Source organism: Coffea eugenioides, chromosome 11, assembly GCF_003713205.1.
Source record: "Coffea eugenioides isolate CCC68of chromosome 11, Ceug_1.0, whole genome shotgun sequence".
Lineage (NCBI taxonomy): Eukaryota > Viridiplantae > Streptophyta > Magnoliopsida > Gentianales > Rubiaceae > Coffea > Coffea eugenioides.
Genome location: NC_040045.1, coordinates 51,739,723 through 51,755,521, shown reverse-complemented (window position 1 = coordinate 51,755,521; position 15,799 = coordinate 51,739,723). Strand labels below are relative to the sequence as shown.

At 38.2% G+C, this 15,799-nt stretch overlaps 3 protein-coding genes across 3 annotated transcripts; 2 read left to right on the top strand and 1 right to left on the bottom strand.

The window, feature by feature from the left end:
• Positions 1 to 542: 542 nt before the first annotated feature.
• Positions 543 to 5,930, top strand: LOC113754218 (isocitrate dehydrogenase [NADP]-like). The gene is made up of 15 exons (XM_027298577.1): positions 543 to 1,006; positions 1,099 to 1,142; positions 1,240 to 1,349; positions 1,527 to 1,564; positions 2,283 to 2,360; positions 2,567 to 2,620; positions 2,749 to 2,850; positions 2,952 to 3,040; positions 3,115 to 3,218; positions 3,316 to 3,384; positions 3,464 to 3,579; positions 4,118 to 4,152; positions 4,243 to 4,385; positions 4,946 to 5,068; positions 5,429 to 5,930. Exons 1-15 carry the CDS (start codon positions 724 to 726, stop codon positions 5,520 to 5,522), a joined length of 1,482 nt encoding a protein of 493 aa, XP_027154378.1. The 5' UTR covers positions 543 to 723; the 3' UTR covers positions 5,523 to 5,930.
• A 971-nt stretch (positions 5,931 to 6,901) lies between these two features.
• Positions 6,902 to 8,501, top strand: LOC113751624 (glutaredoxin). The gene is made up of 4 exons (XM_027295693.1): positions 6,902 to 7,048; positions 7,196 to 7,284; positions 8,096 to 8,194; positions 8,292 to 8,501. The coding sequence occupies exons 1-4, from the start codon at positions 6,993 to 6,995 to the stop codon at positions 8,369 to 8,371; spliced, it is 324 nt and encodes a 107-aa protein (XP_027151494.1). The 5' UTR covers positions 6,902 to 6,992; the 3' UTR covers positions 8,372 to 8,501.
• On the bottom strand, positions 8,329 to 15,398 carry LOC113752861 (anthranilate phosphoribosyltransferase, chloroplastic-like). The gene is made up of 11 exons (XM_027296904.1): positions 14,727 to 15,398; positions 13,058 to 13,249; positions 12,764 to 12,907; positions 12,451 to 12,612; positions 12,266 to 12,349; positions 11,217 to 11,405; positions 10,477 to 10,567; positions 10,269 to 10,328; positions 9,392 to 9,510; positions 9,071 to 9,205; positions 8,329 to 8,973 (listed from the first exon to the last, which is right to left on the bottom strand). Exons 1-11 carry the CDS (start codon positions 15,396 to 15,398, stop codon positions 8,938 to 8,940), a joined length of 1,884 nt encoding a protein of 627 aa, XP_027152705.1. The 3' UTR covers positions 8,329 to 8,937.
• Positions 15,399 to 15,799: the final 401 nt, after the last annotated feature.

The window sequence follows — 15,799 nt, the reverse complement described above, 5'->3', positions numbered from 1 at the left end:
CAGTCCAATTTACATAACATTACAGGAGTTGTCATCGAGAGGACTGAGTTAATTAAACCGCTGGCACGCACTTTTTAATCTATTTGCTGCAATTTCAATAAAGTCCTCTCATCTTTTCTGACTTCAACCCTTTTTATTCCTTCTCCTCATTGTTCACTCCACAAAATCATGTAATAGGGTTTTTGACAATATATATATATATATATTAACAAAAGAAAAGTGTGCTTTATAAAAAGAAGAAAAGGTGAGCAAGTGTCCTCTAATACTTAAATATAGCTTTTAGTTTGAAAATTTAAGGATTGAAATCCACTTTAACGTGCAATTACACACTTTCAAGAAAAACATTAGCTCCAATAATCACCTAAAAAATATTAAGGCCTTCTATTTTTTTTTTCCACAAAAAAATGTGAATGTATGTAAAAAGAAAAGAAAAGAAAAGAGCAGAGTAATTTAATAACATGAAAAAGTTTACAACTCAGGGGGAGGTAAGATGACTTAATTGAATATCCACGGGAGAAAGGTGATAATTATTATGTATCCTTGAGGGTAGGAAATGTTACTAACAACAAAATGAACGGAACCGATGATTCTCAATTGCCGCCGTCTTCCCTACTTGAGAAGCTGCAGAAGATTAGTGGAAGCAGGACACCGCAGCACCGCCAAGAACTCGAACGCTGAAAGCTAAAAACTCTTAGACGCCACCGCACATCATAACTCTCTGTAATGCTTGCAATTAAACCCAGACTTTTTTATCACAGAGCCATGTCAGCTGCCGCCGCAATCTCTTCATCATCGTCGTCGTCTCTATGCGGCAAAACCCATCATACCTTACCCCTTACTAGTGCTACCGATCCAAAGCTCTTTAATCAACAACTATTCCTCAACAACCGTCTTTCTTTGCCCGCCACCCTTCCTGCTGTTTCCCTCCGCTGCTTCGCCTCTACCTCCACCCCAACTGCCACCATGGATAAAATCAAAGTTCAAAACCCAATTGTCGAAATGGACGGTAAATTTTCCCAATTTAAAAGAGTTGTTTCGTTCATAAAAAAAAAAAAAAAAGTTTTTTTTTTAATTCACTCTTTGATTCAATGCTTTTAGGTGATGAAATGGCTAGGGTCATCTGGAAAATGATAAAAGACAAGGTCTGCCTGCACATTCACTTTTCTTTTGTCTTAATTCGAGACGTTTTTCATGGCTTTCTTTTTCTAAAATCATCGGGGTTGAACTCCTATGTTGCAGTTAATATTTCCCTACCTGGAATTGGATATTAAGTATTTTGATTTAGGGATACTCAATCGTGATGCTACTGATGATAGAGTCACTGTAGAAAGTGCCGAAGCTACTCTTAAGTAAGTTTTGCAGCATTTCAATCTACTACTTTGAGCCCAAACAGATACATTTGCTCATTTTCTGTATATCTATATTAAGCCACCTCCTAGTATCTGGGTTGCAATCGTTTTCTTGAACTCTTGAGTTCATACTCGCTCCATTACCATGGTTCATAGTAATAACCAAGTAAATTGCAGGTACAATGTTGCCGTAAAATGTGCTACTATTACTTCAGGTCAGTGGCACTTTCTCCTCATATATCTCGGTTATATCTTGCACTATATCTGTTGACCTGTAAGAAGGACTGAAGAAAAAGAATGTCCTGCTTCTGAGAGCAACCTGTAACAAAAATCTGAAGATGTGCTGACTTGATGCATGGGATGCATTGTGATGCTAATATACTTATCCCTTTATGCCCTGGCTGCTTTTCTGATGAATGGCCGGTGGAATTGTTAATCCTACTAAGAGAGCTTCCCTGCTATGCGAATTTGTATTGACTGGATTCCATGATCTTTCATGCCTAGTGAACCACTGTCAAATAATGCGGTTTATCATTTCTTACTTGAAAGAAACAGTCTTTATGGCCTTCTCCAGGTTTAATTATTTGGTACGACCATATTATGCTTCGCAACAGCAAAAATTAAATAATTGATAACAGAATATACATAAAACCGTAGCTCTGCACATGAATTGCTGAGTAAACAATGTAGAATTCCTTGAGCATGGTCTTACACGGGATACTGTAGTGTAGTACTAAGTTACATGTTGGCTTTTGCAAATGATGGATTCTTCTGGTGATCCTGGGATCTATCCTTCAATTTCTGTTCACCGACAGAAGTAGGATTAAACATGGTTATTTGATAATTGAGTTACAAGGAACGTTTCTTTCCCTTGCAATATCCTCTTTCAGCAAAATCCCTGCAGCACAGGTTGACTTGCTGTTATTTCTACAGATGAAACCAGAGTCAAGGAATTTGGGCTGAAATCTATGTGGAAGAGCCCCAATGGCACAATCAGGAATATATTGAATGGTAACAATTAGGTTCTTTGTGCTTTAAGTATTGTGTATTCTGTGGATTATATACTGGTGATACACGTTGGCCAGGGAAGTTCTAATGTTTTACCCTGCTTCAAGAACATCATTTTCTTGAAAGTGAATCTAATCAACTTGATATTTTCTTGTCATTCATTTTGGAATAAATTTAATAATCTTGGTTGCTAATCAGACTTTTGGCAGGTACTGTTTTCCGTGAGCCTATTATTTGCCAGAACATTCCAAGAATTGTTCCTGGTAAGTTTTTATATATATATATATATATATATATATATATATTGCAAGTTTACAAGTGTAAGGCACAGCAACTGTGGCAAAGATTAATTACTTCCATCTTGATTCTGATTGAAACGAATCATCTGCAGGTTGGAAGAAACCCATTTGCATTGGTAGGCATGCCTTTGGCGATCAATATCGTGCTACTGATACACTCATTACAGGACCTGGAAGGCTGAAAATGGTTTTTGGTAAGTCAGCTTTATTTTTAAAACGTGTTAGAAAAGCTGTAAATTGAAAGACTTCGTGGTTTTTGGATAGTTCTCCTTCTAAAGTCTGTTAATTCTGTCAGAGCCTGAAAGTGGGGAAGCCCCAGTGGAATTGGATGTCTATGAATTCAAAGGTCCTGGGGTTGCACTTGCCATGTATAACATTGACCAGGTTTGTCTCTTTAGTTCTCCTGGAAAAGGGGTTATAGTATCCTGTCTAACTAACGGTTCTGTGAAATTTGCTAGTCTATTCGAGCATTTGCTGAATCCTCAATGTCATTGGCGTTTTCAAAGAAATGGCCCCTTTACCTAAGCACCAAAAATACAATTCTGAAGAAATATGACGGCAGGTGGTCTTTTGCTACTCACTTACCTCATTTGAGGTCCTTCACTTTATTTTTTGTACTAGAACAAACCCTGTTTTTAATGCTAAATTAACCTCTCCAGGTTTAAGGACATATTTGAGGAGGTATATCAGGAGAAGTGGAAGCACAAGTTTGAGGAACATTCTATATGGTTAGCTGATATTGTCATGTTCTTCATTATATCCTCCTTTTTGTTCATCTCATGGCTTTTGAATTAATTACTCAACTAGGTATGAGCATCGCTTGATAGATGACATGGTGGCTTATGCAATAAAGAGTGATGGAGGCTATGTTTGGGCATGCAAAAACTATGATGGAGATGTCCAGAGTGATTTACTTGCTCAAGGTGATTTATCTGTCATTAATTTTTCATTTGATGGATGCAATACAACTATGTCCCATATATATTTGGAAAGTTTGTGATGATGTGCTTATACAGTGCTTTTAACCAAAAAGAAACTTGTAACGGCCCGCTGACTAGATATGCCTTTTTTTTTTAAGTACTGTCATTCGAGCCATTTTCTGTTTCCGTTTGGTGATGGATTTTTTGGATTGTTTATTAGTTGTGATTAATAGCTCACTCAGGCAAAGGACATGATCATTTCTCAAAGGAATCAATGTTTTATGTACCATTTGGAAACTTTTGGTTTCCCTTCCCTCCCCACTGTCCACTTGGTCAAAAAGAATAAAGTAGAAGTAGACTTGGAAGTGGCTGCTTTAGGGTTTTGTTTTTTTTTTTTTTTTTGGGTAAGGAATTTTCATTGTCATTACTAAACTTCAACCGTAACAATTACAGAAACTGTTGAATAATAGATTATAACTTTTGAAAGTAGAAATCAGATACTTCATTTGACTTCCCTTGATATCCTATTTGCTTTCTGCAGGATTTGGTTCTCTAGGCCTCATGACGTCTGTATTGGTATGATATAGTTATATGGTGCTCATGCCTCGGAGCTAATTATAATGCTGGTCTCAAAACTTAGTTCTTATCTAATCATGTGCTTTGCAGTTATCCTCTGATGGCAAGACATTGGAAGCTGAAGCAGCTCATGGGACCGTAACCCGTCATTTTCGACTGTACCAGAAGGGTCAGGATACCAGCACAAATAGCATTGCTTCCATTTTTGCCTGGACTAGAGGCCTGGAACATCGGTTAGTTGTGGTGCCCTTTTTTGGCGGTGCTATGTATTTATTGGGACTGATATGCCTACTTTTAGATCTTTGATCTAATGTGCTAGTTATTTGTCAACTGGCAATACTATATAGAGTTGCAGCTTTTGTTTGAGTTCTCAGATTTGTACACACCAACTTTAGGATTCTTGATCTTTCTCCCATTTTGTTGCTTTTCAAGACAGCACCGCGTCTGTTTAAAGGATCCCTTCTTTTGAATCAAGGACTTCCAAGTTATTTTTGACTAATGGAGATGTCTTATGCATGTACTAGCATTGGTGAATCATATGTGAACACGGTGTATTTCCAACATACTAGTTTGTTGCTCTCTGAATCTGATGTTTCTGTATTCTCTTACTTCTTTTTCAGTCCAAATCATCATTTAACAGGAATTATTGTGTAAAATAACATACTATGCATTTTGTGTGCTACTATGCATTATTTGTTTGCCATATTCGTTACAAATTTTAGTGCTGTCTAATATTTAGATCCGTAAATTATCAGTCCTTTACATTCTGATGCATGCCAGAATATGTTATCAGGGCCAAACTCGATGAGAACAAGAAGTTGTTGGATTTTGTCCACAACCTAGAGGCTGCATGTATTGGAACTGTTGAGTCTGGGAAAATGACAAAGGATCTTGCCATATTGATTCATGGACCCAAGTAAGTGGTGTTTTTTTTTTTTTTGCCCCCCTTCTTTATTTATTTACTTATTTTGAGTGCGTGGGTATGTGGGGAATGGATGGGCGGGCTTGGTTTGGGTGATACTTAGGAATTATTTGGAGGCCTAACATCTAAAGGTATGCATGATAAGCATCGTTGATCATTTTGGGTTACCTTGAATTTCTTGTTCACGAAGTCAGTGTACTACCCTAAATGAGCATAGAAGTTCTCCTTGAATTTCTTCCCCTTGCACAAGCGAATGATAAAGTTGATCTTCTGTTTTAGGATTAATCGGTTAGCACCGTGGAAGAAGGGTTGTTTTATTGTTCATAATTTCTGGAGGTTAATGTGTATGTGCAGGGTATCAAGGGAGTTTTACTTGGACACTGAAGAGTTCATCGGGGCTGTAGCAACACATCTTCAAAAGAAACTCCAAGCACCTGCATCTGTCTGAGAGATCTGCAGCTATTCTATGGAGTTGGAATTGGGAAAATTTTCTGGTTCAGGTTGACGGGGCTACTTGTTTTGACCCCAATAGACTAGAGGCGTCACTTCATGGTGCGTTGAGCTCACTATGGATTGAACCGAGGGAGCATGACAAACACAAGTGTATGCTGACGTTTAACAGAAGAAAAGTGCCGTTGAAGACGGAAGACGGGGTTGCGACATTTCATGACAAAAAAAAAATGAAATCTGAAACAGACCAATTGGTTTTTCAGAGTACTTTCTTGTCCGCTGCTCATCTTATTCGAAATTTTCATGATGTTCCTAAAAGTGCTTCCCTGTCATAGCTACTGCTACTTAATAATCGTGGAGATGAATGAGATTTTGATGCAATTATTGTATTTTTACTAATTCGCTACGGCAATTGTGTCTAGCATCTTCATTTCAAAGATGTGTAGTAGCTCTGGTTGAGAGACAGCACACCGGGAGGGAGGGAGCGAGCATGAAATGAATTCGTGGAATGAATGAACATATTCAGGTCATTTGGAATTTTGGATAGTGGAGTGCTTCTCAATGGCTAATGCCCTTTATCTTTTTACGGTTAGATGTTGACGAAGGATCCCACTCCTAGCAAAATATTTCTCTCGCCTTCATATCTTACGCACAACCGTTCCTTTCCGGTCGGTTGCTCCTGGAGTTGACCGACGTCTTCGTTTTTAGACCACGCATTACAAACTGAACGGGGAATTGAATTTGTTACCGTTGACGTGTCAATTGTTACAATTTTCCAATTGGATATTATTTAACTTTACAAGAATCAGACAATTCCGTGGTCGTTGGAACTTGGAAGGAGGTGTCGGGTAGCCCCTCAAGCCTGCAACTGCTATCTTTGACCTGGTTTTCTCCACCTTTTTTTTTTGCTTAAACTTTTTTGTTTTTTGGGAGTGCTGTTAGTTTGGGTAAAGAAGTTGATCGGTAATCTTCCTCAAAGTCAAAAGTAAGGACATCACGGAAATCGTTGGGATTGATTTTATAAAAAATAGTACATAAGATATAATTTTATATGTATACAGTGTAATTTACTTTCAATAAACTATAATTATAAAATAAAATTTTATAGGCTCTCTACATAGTATAAAAAATGATATATAAAATGTAATTTAAATATTTTATATATATATATTTGTCAAATCTTAGCCATGATGTAATTGAGCATGGAAGTGGCCTGTTTTATCAAAAATAAAAAAAAAAAAAAGAGGAAGTGGGCCTGTGTCACTGGGCCAAGTAAAAAGAGATATTCTGGCATCCACCAAAAAAAAAAAAAGTAAAGCCCAACTTTTTGACGCGTCTCAGACACGCCTTATTTGTGTATATAAATAGGTACAGTTTCAACCGGGGGCAGGAAGAGGTCAATTGGCGTGGATTTTGCATTCGCTAGTTTTCTCGGGGCTCTGTCAATCAAGAGAAGAAGAAGAAAGATATGGCTCTCCCAAAGGCTAAGGAGATCGTGTCGGCCAATCCTGTTGTCGTTTTCAGGTCCTCCCCTCACTCTCCTATCTCCTCTATTTGCTTACATAATCTTTCGTTTTGCAATTCTAGCTCGAGTTATATTTTTGGCCTTAGAATTAATTTGGAATGGTGGGGATGGGGGATCCGAGTTTAATAACATTGAAAATTGGGCAGCAAGTCGTACTGTCCGTTCTGCGTCAACGTGAAGAAGCTGCTGGGTCAAGTTGGTGCCAACTTCAAGGCCGTCGAGCTGGATGTCGAAAGTCTGTTCTCCTCTCCCTTTTTTTTTTATTATTATTACATCCCTCTCCTTTTCTTATTTTTCCCCCCTTTTGTTACGCCGTTTTTTTCTGTTTACCGAATAATTTTCTTAAATCTCGCGGACAAATTAACAGGATTTGCATGAATTGATCTGTCGTTTTATACCAAAGAAGGGACAAAGACGCCTAATCCATTTTCTGGGTGGAAGACTTATTAATTGCCCCCCCCCCCAACAAACACACACACACACACACACACATATATATATATATATATATATTGTTAAACTTCTGCATGCGTATGTCAATGTCAGTTTATTCCTGCATCTGTCGTTTATCATGCAACGGAATATTTGTAGATTTTTTCTTCTAATGTAATGGCCATTCTTAGATCGTGGACGGTTTATGGATGGCGGATGCTGATTTGATTGGATTCAATTTTCATTGACTTTTCTGATTAGTGGCCCTAAATTCTAGTTAGTAGGGAGCCATTTTTCGGCCCTTCCTGCCGTACTCATTGTTGCTGCAACAATTCAAGATGTCGTAGGGTTTCTTTACTAAGTCAATAGGTGACAAATGTATGGTTAATTGGAGATGTTCTTCTTTGCTAGTGTGATCATTTGTTGGTAATGCTTTCATACTTCCAATAGATTCCAATTCAAGTTGAACATGATACTAGTTTTATTCAAGTTGAACAGAATCCGTGATCTGCCATATATGAGCAGATGCCTTCTGAAAATCTTTTATATGTCCTTGAACTCTTTCCTCTATATCTATACTAATAATTTGTAATGTACGTTTGACGTTTGTGAAGGTGATGGAAGTGAGATTCAGGCAGCTCTTGCTGAGTTGACTGGACAAAAGACTGTGCCCAATGTCTTTATCGGGGGCAAGCACATTGGTGGTTGTGATGGTACATTAGTCACCTTATTTCCAAGATGTAATTTCCAATTAAGTTACTAGGATCCATGATCTTATTTACCTCTCTGCATTTGTTTTTGTATCTGCAGCAACAACTGCATTGAACCAGAACGGCAAGCTTGTTCCTTTGCTAACTGAAGCCGGAGCTGTTGCTAGTGTGTCTGCTTAGAAGACCTTCAAGCATACGTTGGATGAATTATGCATGTTTCTGAAGCTATTATATAAATAAAGCAATGTTTGTTAGTGTTTCGTTTCATTTTTCTGTTTGAGAATAAATTATGAATAGAAGCTTCGCTGGATTCCTGTACTATATTATTATTGCGGAAGTCAACAAAATAAACTAGTCTGACCATCTTTTGCTGAAGAACGTCTCAGTCTGGCTCAAATTCTCCAAAGTCAGAACTCGTCTCCATCACTCGCAGTTAATCAAAATTATCAAATTCGCCAAGGACACCAATTTAGCTTGAGCTTGAGCTTGGACTTAACCAAATTCACAAGAATACCAACTGTAAAAGTTTTAGTGGTGTAACATGGTCAGCAGATGCATCTTTATGAGCTCTGGACCTTTTTCTAATAAGCTCTATTGCATAAGCTCTACCAGGCACCTGTTGCGCAGGGAAGCCGTCAGATATCCACTTCTCTTCTTCAAGCTCAGGAATGGTAGTATTTTACTGCTATGACCGTGAGAGTCGTAGACAATTGCACATGAAAAGCACAATTTGACTTTCAGCATGCCTAATAGGCAACAAAACTGTTTGGTTCTTTGAAATTCTACAGCAATTGAGATAGGAAAAAAAACATGGAAGCAGAAATTAGAGGAAAAAAGAGCGTTTAGAATCTGAGATGCAAAAATCATTAGACAACTCACGGTTGACAAGTTAATCCAGCAGTTGAGAGTACATAGTGCTTCCCCTGAATGATGTTTTTTGCGGGCTAAAGCTACGCCATCGCCAAAGTTACTAACGTGTCCACTGACCAATAATGCCGCTGCTGCATTCAGGACCTGAATTATCCACCCGGGAACCTAAGTTATGGACTTGAACATTGTCTGATGAAGTTGGTTAAAAGATAGGACTAGATGTCTCTCTCTAAGTTATTAGGTGATTGGTTTTGTTCCAAACACCGGGACATCACAAAAATGAGGAGCAAAACATTGTAAAAAATGCAGATAGGGGAAAGGGAGATTTACGAATGCATCTGCAACAGGGCCCGCTTCACCAGATAGCACTCGCCTCAGTACAGTAGCATTATACTGGGGGCTTCCCCCTCGTAGATTTTCCACCGTGCAGCGAGGTATACCAAATTCCACTGCATGATAGATTATCCCAAGGAATTGGTTACTGATTTTCAAGAATACCAAATTCAGAATCTATTGCAAAAAAGATACTTCCACTTGTCTGGTCATGGACTCACAAGCAACTTTCTGGATTCCCGGTTACGGTGTCTATAGTCAGACCAAGATATGAAGTGGTTATGGGGTCTGGTTCCTGGTTTGGCACGTCCCAGTTAGTTTAGGTTGAGGAGAAAATGAACCAGTCAAACTTCAGGAAAAAAGAGCACAGGACGGGTCCGAGTCTGTGTGCACCGGATTCACCTGCTTTTGACGAGGTTTAAATTGTTCTTGCTTCTAGTTTTAAGCATTATCAAGAACTGGCATTTAGCTGGCTAGTTAAGTTTTGGGTATAGTACATTATTAAGAACCCATCTGTGTATATAGATACGTAAATGTATGAGGCAATGTGGTAATTCCGTGCTTGGCTTTGGATTTCTATTAGGACAGATACAAGTCGAGGCCTAGAGTCGAATTCGAAATTAAGATCGATCATCTATGCATGTCAGTTATGGTCAAATATCATGGCTAGTTTGTGACCAGCAAGGTAATAAGCTACTCTTCAACAGAACACCATTTCAAAAGAAACCAGGCAGCAGTTTGGCATTGCCAAGCCACAACATTGGCATCAGTTAGATTGACTGAAGCATCAACCATGTTAAATGTAAAAGCCTTGAATAAAGCAACCTACATTTAGTTAAAACTTAAAACACGCGAGGGACTTTAAGGTTCTTACATGGATCAAAAGAGAACTTCTCGATCTTTTCATGTGTAACATCATACATCAGTCCAGGTCCTGTCAATATAACTAAATCCATGATGAGAAAGACTTGCGACAACTAAAGAAAGCATACAAGCATTACATGAAGCACACAAATTCAAAGGCGTCAGTGACCTGAAACTGTTTTTGCTGCATTCAATTTCAAGCGACGAGGTAAACTTACCTAGTGGACTCATTTCATCCAAGCCTTCAGAGTGAACAACTAGTGCTCTTTTGAGGCCATATCTTTGCAGGGCATTGGCCATCTTTTTAACCTATTGAAGTGGAAGAGAGTAATTATCGACGCTGAAAAGCTGATTTACTTGAGTAGGATTCTTCCCTCTATAGACAGTAAAGTTAAGAGACCACCCCAAAAAGGAAAGAGAAAAAGAAAGGAATAGATCAAATATCAATGGGCTTTCACAGAAGTATGACTTATGTTTAATCTGCTGAATATTACTAAAATTGGGTGCGCGTCTTAGAGAACTGAGACTGGAAACTTTCCAACATTTTGAGTCCTGTTTATTATCTCAGAATTACGAGAACTTAGCTCCAGAAATTACAAATGGATTGAGGTCTTATAAGTCTTATGAACTTTGCCACTCAATAGTATAACTGATTTACTTATATAATGTATATACCAAGTCAGCCAACTCCTGAAATTTCCGACTGAAAGCATCAAACGCTTGACAAAAAGGTCAATGAAAATGTTACTAAGGAATGCAGTATTTGATAAAAACCCTCTAAAGAAAGCGTGAACTAATCAGTTTGTGATTTCTGCAGTTATTGACCATATTTTCAGACTTATCGGTCAATTGGTACAACCACTTATTACTAGTTTGAATATCGCAGTTAAGGCATAATAAGAAACCAGTAAGTAAATTATTTCTAGCATAAACTACAGGACACAAACTTTGAGCCTACCATATCTTCCTTGTACACTCCCACCACAGCAAAAGGTAGTTGTGCTGGATTCAACAATGGACCGAGGGTATTAAATACAGTCTTCACTTTGAGCTTTTTCCTCACAGGTGCAACAATCTTCATTGCTGGATGATAGTTAGGAGACATCATGAAACCAATGCCAACTTCTTCCACGCATTTTTTCACCCCCTAATTCCAAGAACACGATTTAACTGATATGCTCCTAGACAAGTCATTTTTCTTTTCCAAAGTTAAGCAGAATGTGGATCTCGGATTATTGAAAAATGCAGACAACCGTCACCAGTGCGTTGGAGGTGTATAAGCAAACAAAGCACGTTCAGGCAATAGAATAAGAGAAGAAATGTATCAGTCTGAAATAACTGGTGAGTAATGTTATAAGACTCGTATTTGACTGCAAAACTGTCACTTTTCATGAAACCCAGATATAGAATTATGAAATTCATGAATGTAAAGATCTCATATGGAAAAAACTAAACTTAATTTCTCAATCAAGAAACTGTAGAATAAGACTTCTTATCAAAAATTTCTCAATCAAATTCACGTTGGAAAAAAAAGTTTAAATTAAGATTTAAGGGCATAAAAAAGTTGAATCGCGGGGCTTGTAGTTAAAGTTTCACGACCACAACAATGTGATAAAGTAGAATTTTGTTGAATGCAAGAGATGCTGTCCAATCGAGTTTCAACGCTATCACTGGGGGAGCAAATGATGATGTTTTGATTGACAACATAAGGTCCAACTTGATTAATTAGTCTAAATGATGTATTAGAAAGAAAGAAATTTTAGCTTAGTCGTGGATAATCCTTTCAGGATAGGGATACTCAATAACTTAAAACTGTACATCCTCAATATAAGTCCGAATTGGAAATTAGAGCAGCAGCATGACATATCATCACCTAACAAATCATAAAGAGATAACCAAATCGAGTAATTCTATTTTATTAGCCAAATGACAACAAACCGACATTTTTGAGTTTACTATTTTCGCATGGCTCAAAGCCAAGGAACAAATGCAGTACGATGTGCTAACCTCAGGTCCCAAGTCAATGGCCACACCTAAGGCTTCCAAAACATCAGCACTTCCACAAGCAGAAGAACTTGATCGATTACCTTGCTGGAAAGGAGCGCATAATTTCTTTACGAATACACAATGCAAATTATCATCCATGCTTACTTGGACAACCAATGGTATGTGGTATATTAACAATTATTCACCTTAGCAACTTTAGCACCACAAGCAGCAGCAAGAATCGCGGCCCCGGTTGAAATATTTACCGTGTTAGCCCCATCACCTCCTGTTCCAACTATGTCCACTGAATTCTCTAAACTCTCCACTTTTTTGCAGCATTTGATCATAGCTCTTGCAAATCCTGCAATCTACATGTAGATAATTTTAAACCCATTAGCAAAACTGGATCAAAGGATTCTTCTCCTAATTAGTACTTAAACAGGCAGACAGAACAAAAGTATGTATGAGCCAAGATATGGATTTGGTAAGATTCCCGAGGTCAACTAAACGTGATGTTACTTCTTCGAAGGTTTCGCCTTTGGCTCTTAAGAGGACAAGAAAAGCACTGATCAAAGCATCACTGCCATTATTCAGCAACAAGTTAAGTGAAGCCTCAGCCTCCTCTTCAGTCAGGTCTTTGCGAGCCAACAATCGCTCAATTAACTACATTTACAGCAAAAACAAGCAAATCAAAATTCCTTTCCCCAAGTCTGCCTTCACTAATTCGTGGAATCAAAGTCAACTAGTAGTGAATTAGTAATGTTGTGATTAATTACAAAAAAAAAAAAAAAAAGAAGCCGGTTGTAGATATACCTCCTCGGAGGATGAAATGGGCCGTTGTAGTTCAAGTGGGGAGCCAGAGCAGCACGGCAAGTGAAGGGAGAACCGCACAGAGTTTGATTTCCGCGGGAACAAAATTCGTGCACCCTTCGGTGGATGAAAGGAAAATTTACGAATCCCAGATTTTTCCGACAATTGCTTCTTGTTGCAGGAGAGAAAGGAGATCTAAACACAATCATGACGTCCATAAAATAGCATTGCAGTGACTACAATTGTCAGTTGGGCGTCATCAGTTCCCGATCGAGGGTTTGTACGAACCAATGCTTTGCCTCCACTAACTTTGAGACGTGGATTATGGAATTGCTTTCTGATAAGAATTTGTTCTTTCTTTCAGTTTGTTCGCACTCGGCAGAAATGGAAAATAGGAAGCAATGAATCTGAAATTGGTAGCTCTGCGTCATAAAGATAAAGTGCGCAGGGGTGCAGTTATTGGTGCATGAAGTTGTTGCCGCCATAAATGCACAATTTTCCCTTTTCAGTTTGAACTACAACGTACTGAGCATCATCTTTTTCAATTACTGTATCTTAGGCTATCATAATTATGTAGATAAGAATTAGAACTAGATAAAGGCCATTGGGATCTCTTGAAGATCAACGTGGGTGCAGTTTGTGTAGGAGAGACCACAGAGACAGGCGAGTGTGATTGCTCGGAATTGGCAGAAGACATTGGTGGGCTGATGAAGATGAGCTTGCAGAATTCAGGGCCATTATTACCGGTTGTGTTCTACAAAGAATTGCAGAGTTGGCTGCGTTTTTTGAATTGAATTTGAATCCAAATCCGCCCAAATCACTCATTTTTTACCCCTCTAATTTTACCCTAGTGAGCAAGACAAAATGTGGGTGGGGCTTGTGCAGCACCATACAATTTAAGTACTATCAAAATAAATCTAGGCATTAACATAATAAATATGAACCTTAAGATAACAAAATTTGACACTGAAAATTACAGTTAAATCCATCCATCTATTTATATATATATATATATATATAATCATATATACGCCATAATTTTCTCAGTTTTAACAAAATCTATAGTGTGAAGAGATTTTATATACGCTGCCTTTCTTTTCTTGTGAAGAGGTTCCGAAATCTGGACCAAGAATAAGCAAAGACAAGACCTGACTGCAAAGATTTGATGATGATGGCTTCTAATAGTTCTTCCACTTCTTCTAGATATCTTATTACAAAAGACGTTTAAAACAAAAATTATGTAGTAATATAACTTTTTATTTCGAGCCACCTTTTCTTTTCTTTTTTTACGTATAAGTAGAAAGTATCGAATCGGAAGTTCTCACTATCTTTTCTGTACCATTCATTCAACGCATTCCTTCCTCGAGTCATGTTATCATTTACCAGATTATTTGAAACAATATCGTATTAGTGTTAGATTTGGAGAAAATTGGATAGAAAATTCAAATTTAGAGAAAATTTAAACAAGTGTTTGATAATTAAAAAAAAACCATATTATATTAGACGTGCTTGACCAAAATTATATAACAATTTATATCAAATGTCGTGAGAATTATATAACTGAACAAAAATTCAACAATAACGGACGTGTGTGGATAACTTATTCTACACCGTAAATAGTAAATTATGCTATGAATTACTGGCAAAATCCACTAGCTGGCATTCGTCAAACAATCTCGCACCTTTTGAAGCGTCCCCTAATGACATTGAAGGAATTATTGGCACCAACTTCAATCTTGACATTGTTGCAGTCGACAGTGATGTGACGTCTGCTTGAGACCGGCCGCACAGGTACGTAAATATACTTTGCATGCACCTGGAAGCTGAACGCCGCGACTCCATGCACCCGATCTTCGATCAAGGGATTACTCACGGTCTCGTTCGCAATCGGCAGACGCCATGTCGATATAATCGCTTCGTACTTCACATGAGACTTCTTTGGCTGATCAAAACCGCTCTGGTTTGCCGACACTAACAGCGTGTTTGTGTTTCCGCTGTAGACGGAAACCTCGACGTCTTCGTAACTAAGCCTCCCCTGATTAGGGTTCTTGACATCAAAAGTTATATTCCAAGTTGCCGTTAAGTTAGAGCCTACCATGTCGAACGGAGAAACAGAAACTGAGATGATTTCGAACTTTGGCGAACGATGCCATAGAAGCACCAGTACGCCGATGACACCGCCGACAAGAATTGTGAAAATTGTAACGACGATCAAACACTGGAAGGTGGAGGAGCACGGGCGTCGGTACGGCCGGAATACGTTATAATTATAGAAACTGCTAGCATCCTTCGGAGCTTGCCGGCCGCAATTACTCCAAAGACGTTTCCAGTAAAGTTGATTCATCGTTTTTGCTAACATCCGTTCAAGAGACAAGAATGAAAACAAGGACAACGTATACGTTTATAGATTTCTTTCAACTATTTGTAATGCACCCCTGGACGAAGGAATGTTACTATTTACGGGTATTGGACCATCTACTATAGAAACTTCTTACGTAGACTTTTACCTTGTTGATTCTTGCCTCTTGGTCCAAAATTATGTCAGAGGGAAACAACTGGTTTCTCCTTTTCATGGTATTTTTAGTCCACATTTAGAATCTTGTTCATTGTTACTATTATGATTACAACTTTTTTTCCGTCGGAAGTGTCAGTTTTAGACCTTTTTTAGGGCCTCCAACTGAGCACATACTTAAAAATAAAGCAATTTCAAAAGATGACATCTACTTACTTAAAAAACCAATAAGA

Bases quoted from the DNA above. Each gene is read 5' to 3' on its own strand.
- LOC113754218 (XM_027298577.1), top strand. From the start codon at position 724: ATGCTTGCAATTAAACCCAGACTTTTTTATCACAGAGCCATGTCAGCT. The intron at 1,350-1,526 runs GTAAGTTTTGCA...AGTAAATTGCAG, and splicing joins AGTGCCGAAGCTACTCTTAA to GTACAATGTTGCCGTAAAAT. The intron at 1,565-2,282 runs GTCAGTGGCACT...TTATTTCTACAG, and splicing joins ATGTGCTACTATTACTTCAG to ATGAAACCAGAGTCAAGGAA.
- LOC113752861 (XM_027296904.1), bottom strand. From the start codon at position 15,398: ATGAATCAACTTTACTGGAAACGTCTTTGGAGTAATTGCGGCCGGCAA. The intron at 12,908-13,057 runs GTATATCTACAA...CTGTAAATGTAG, and splicing joins CCATTTCATCCTCCGAGGAG to TTAATTGAGCGATTGTTGGC. The intron at 9,511-10,268 runs GTAAGAACCTTA...TCTATCATGCAG, and splicing joins GAAGTTCTCTTTTGATCCAT to TGGAATTTGGTATACCTCGC.
- LOC113751624 (XM_027295693.1), top strand. From the start codon at position 6,993: ATGGCTCTCCCAAAGGCTAAGGAGATCGTGTCGGCCAATCCTGTTGTC. The intron at 7,285-8,095 runs GTCTGTTCTCCT...ACGTTTGTGAAG, and splicing joins CGTCGAGCTGGATGTCGAAA to GTGATGGAAGTGAGATTCAG. The intron at 8,195-8,291 runs GTACATTAGTCA...TTGTATCTGCAG, and splicing joins GCACATTGGTGGTTGTGATG to CAACAACTGCATTGAACCAG.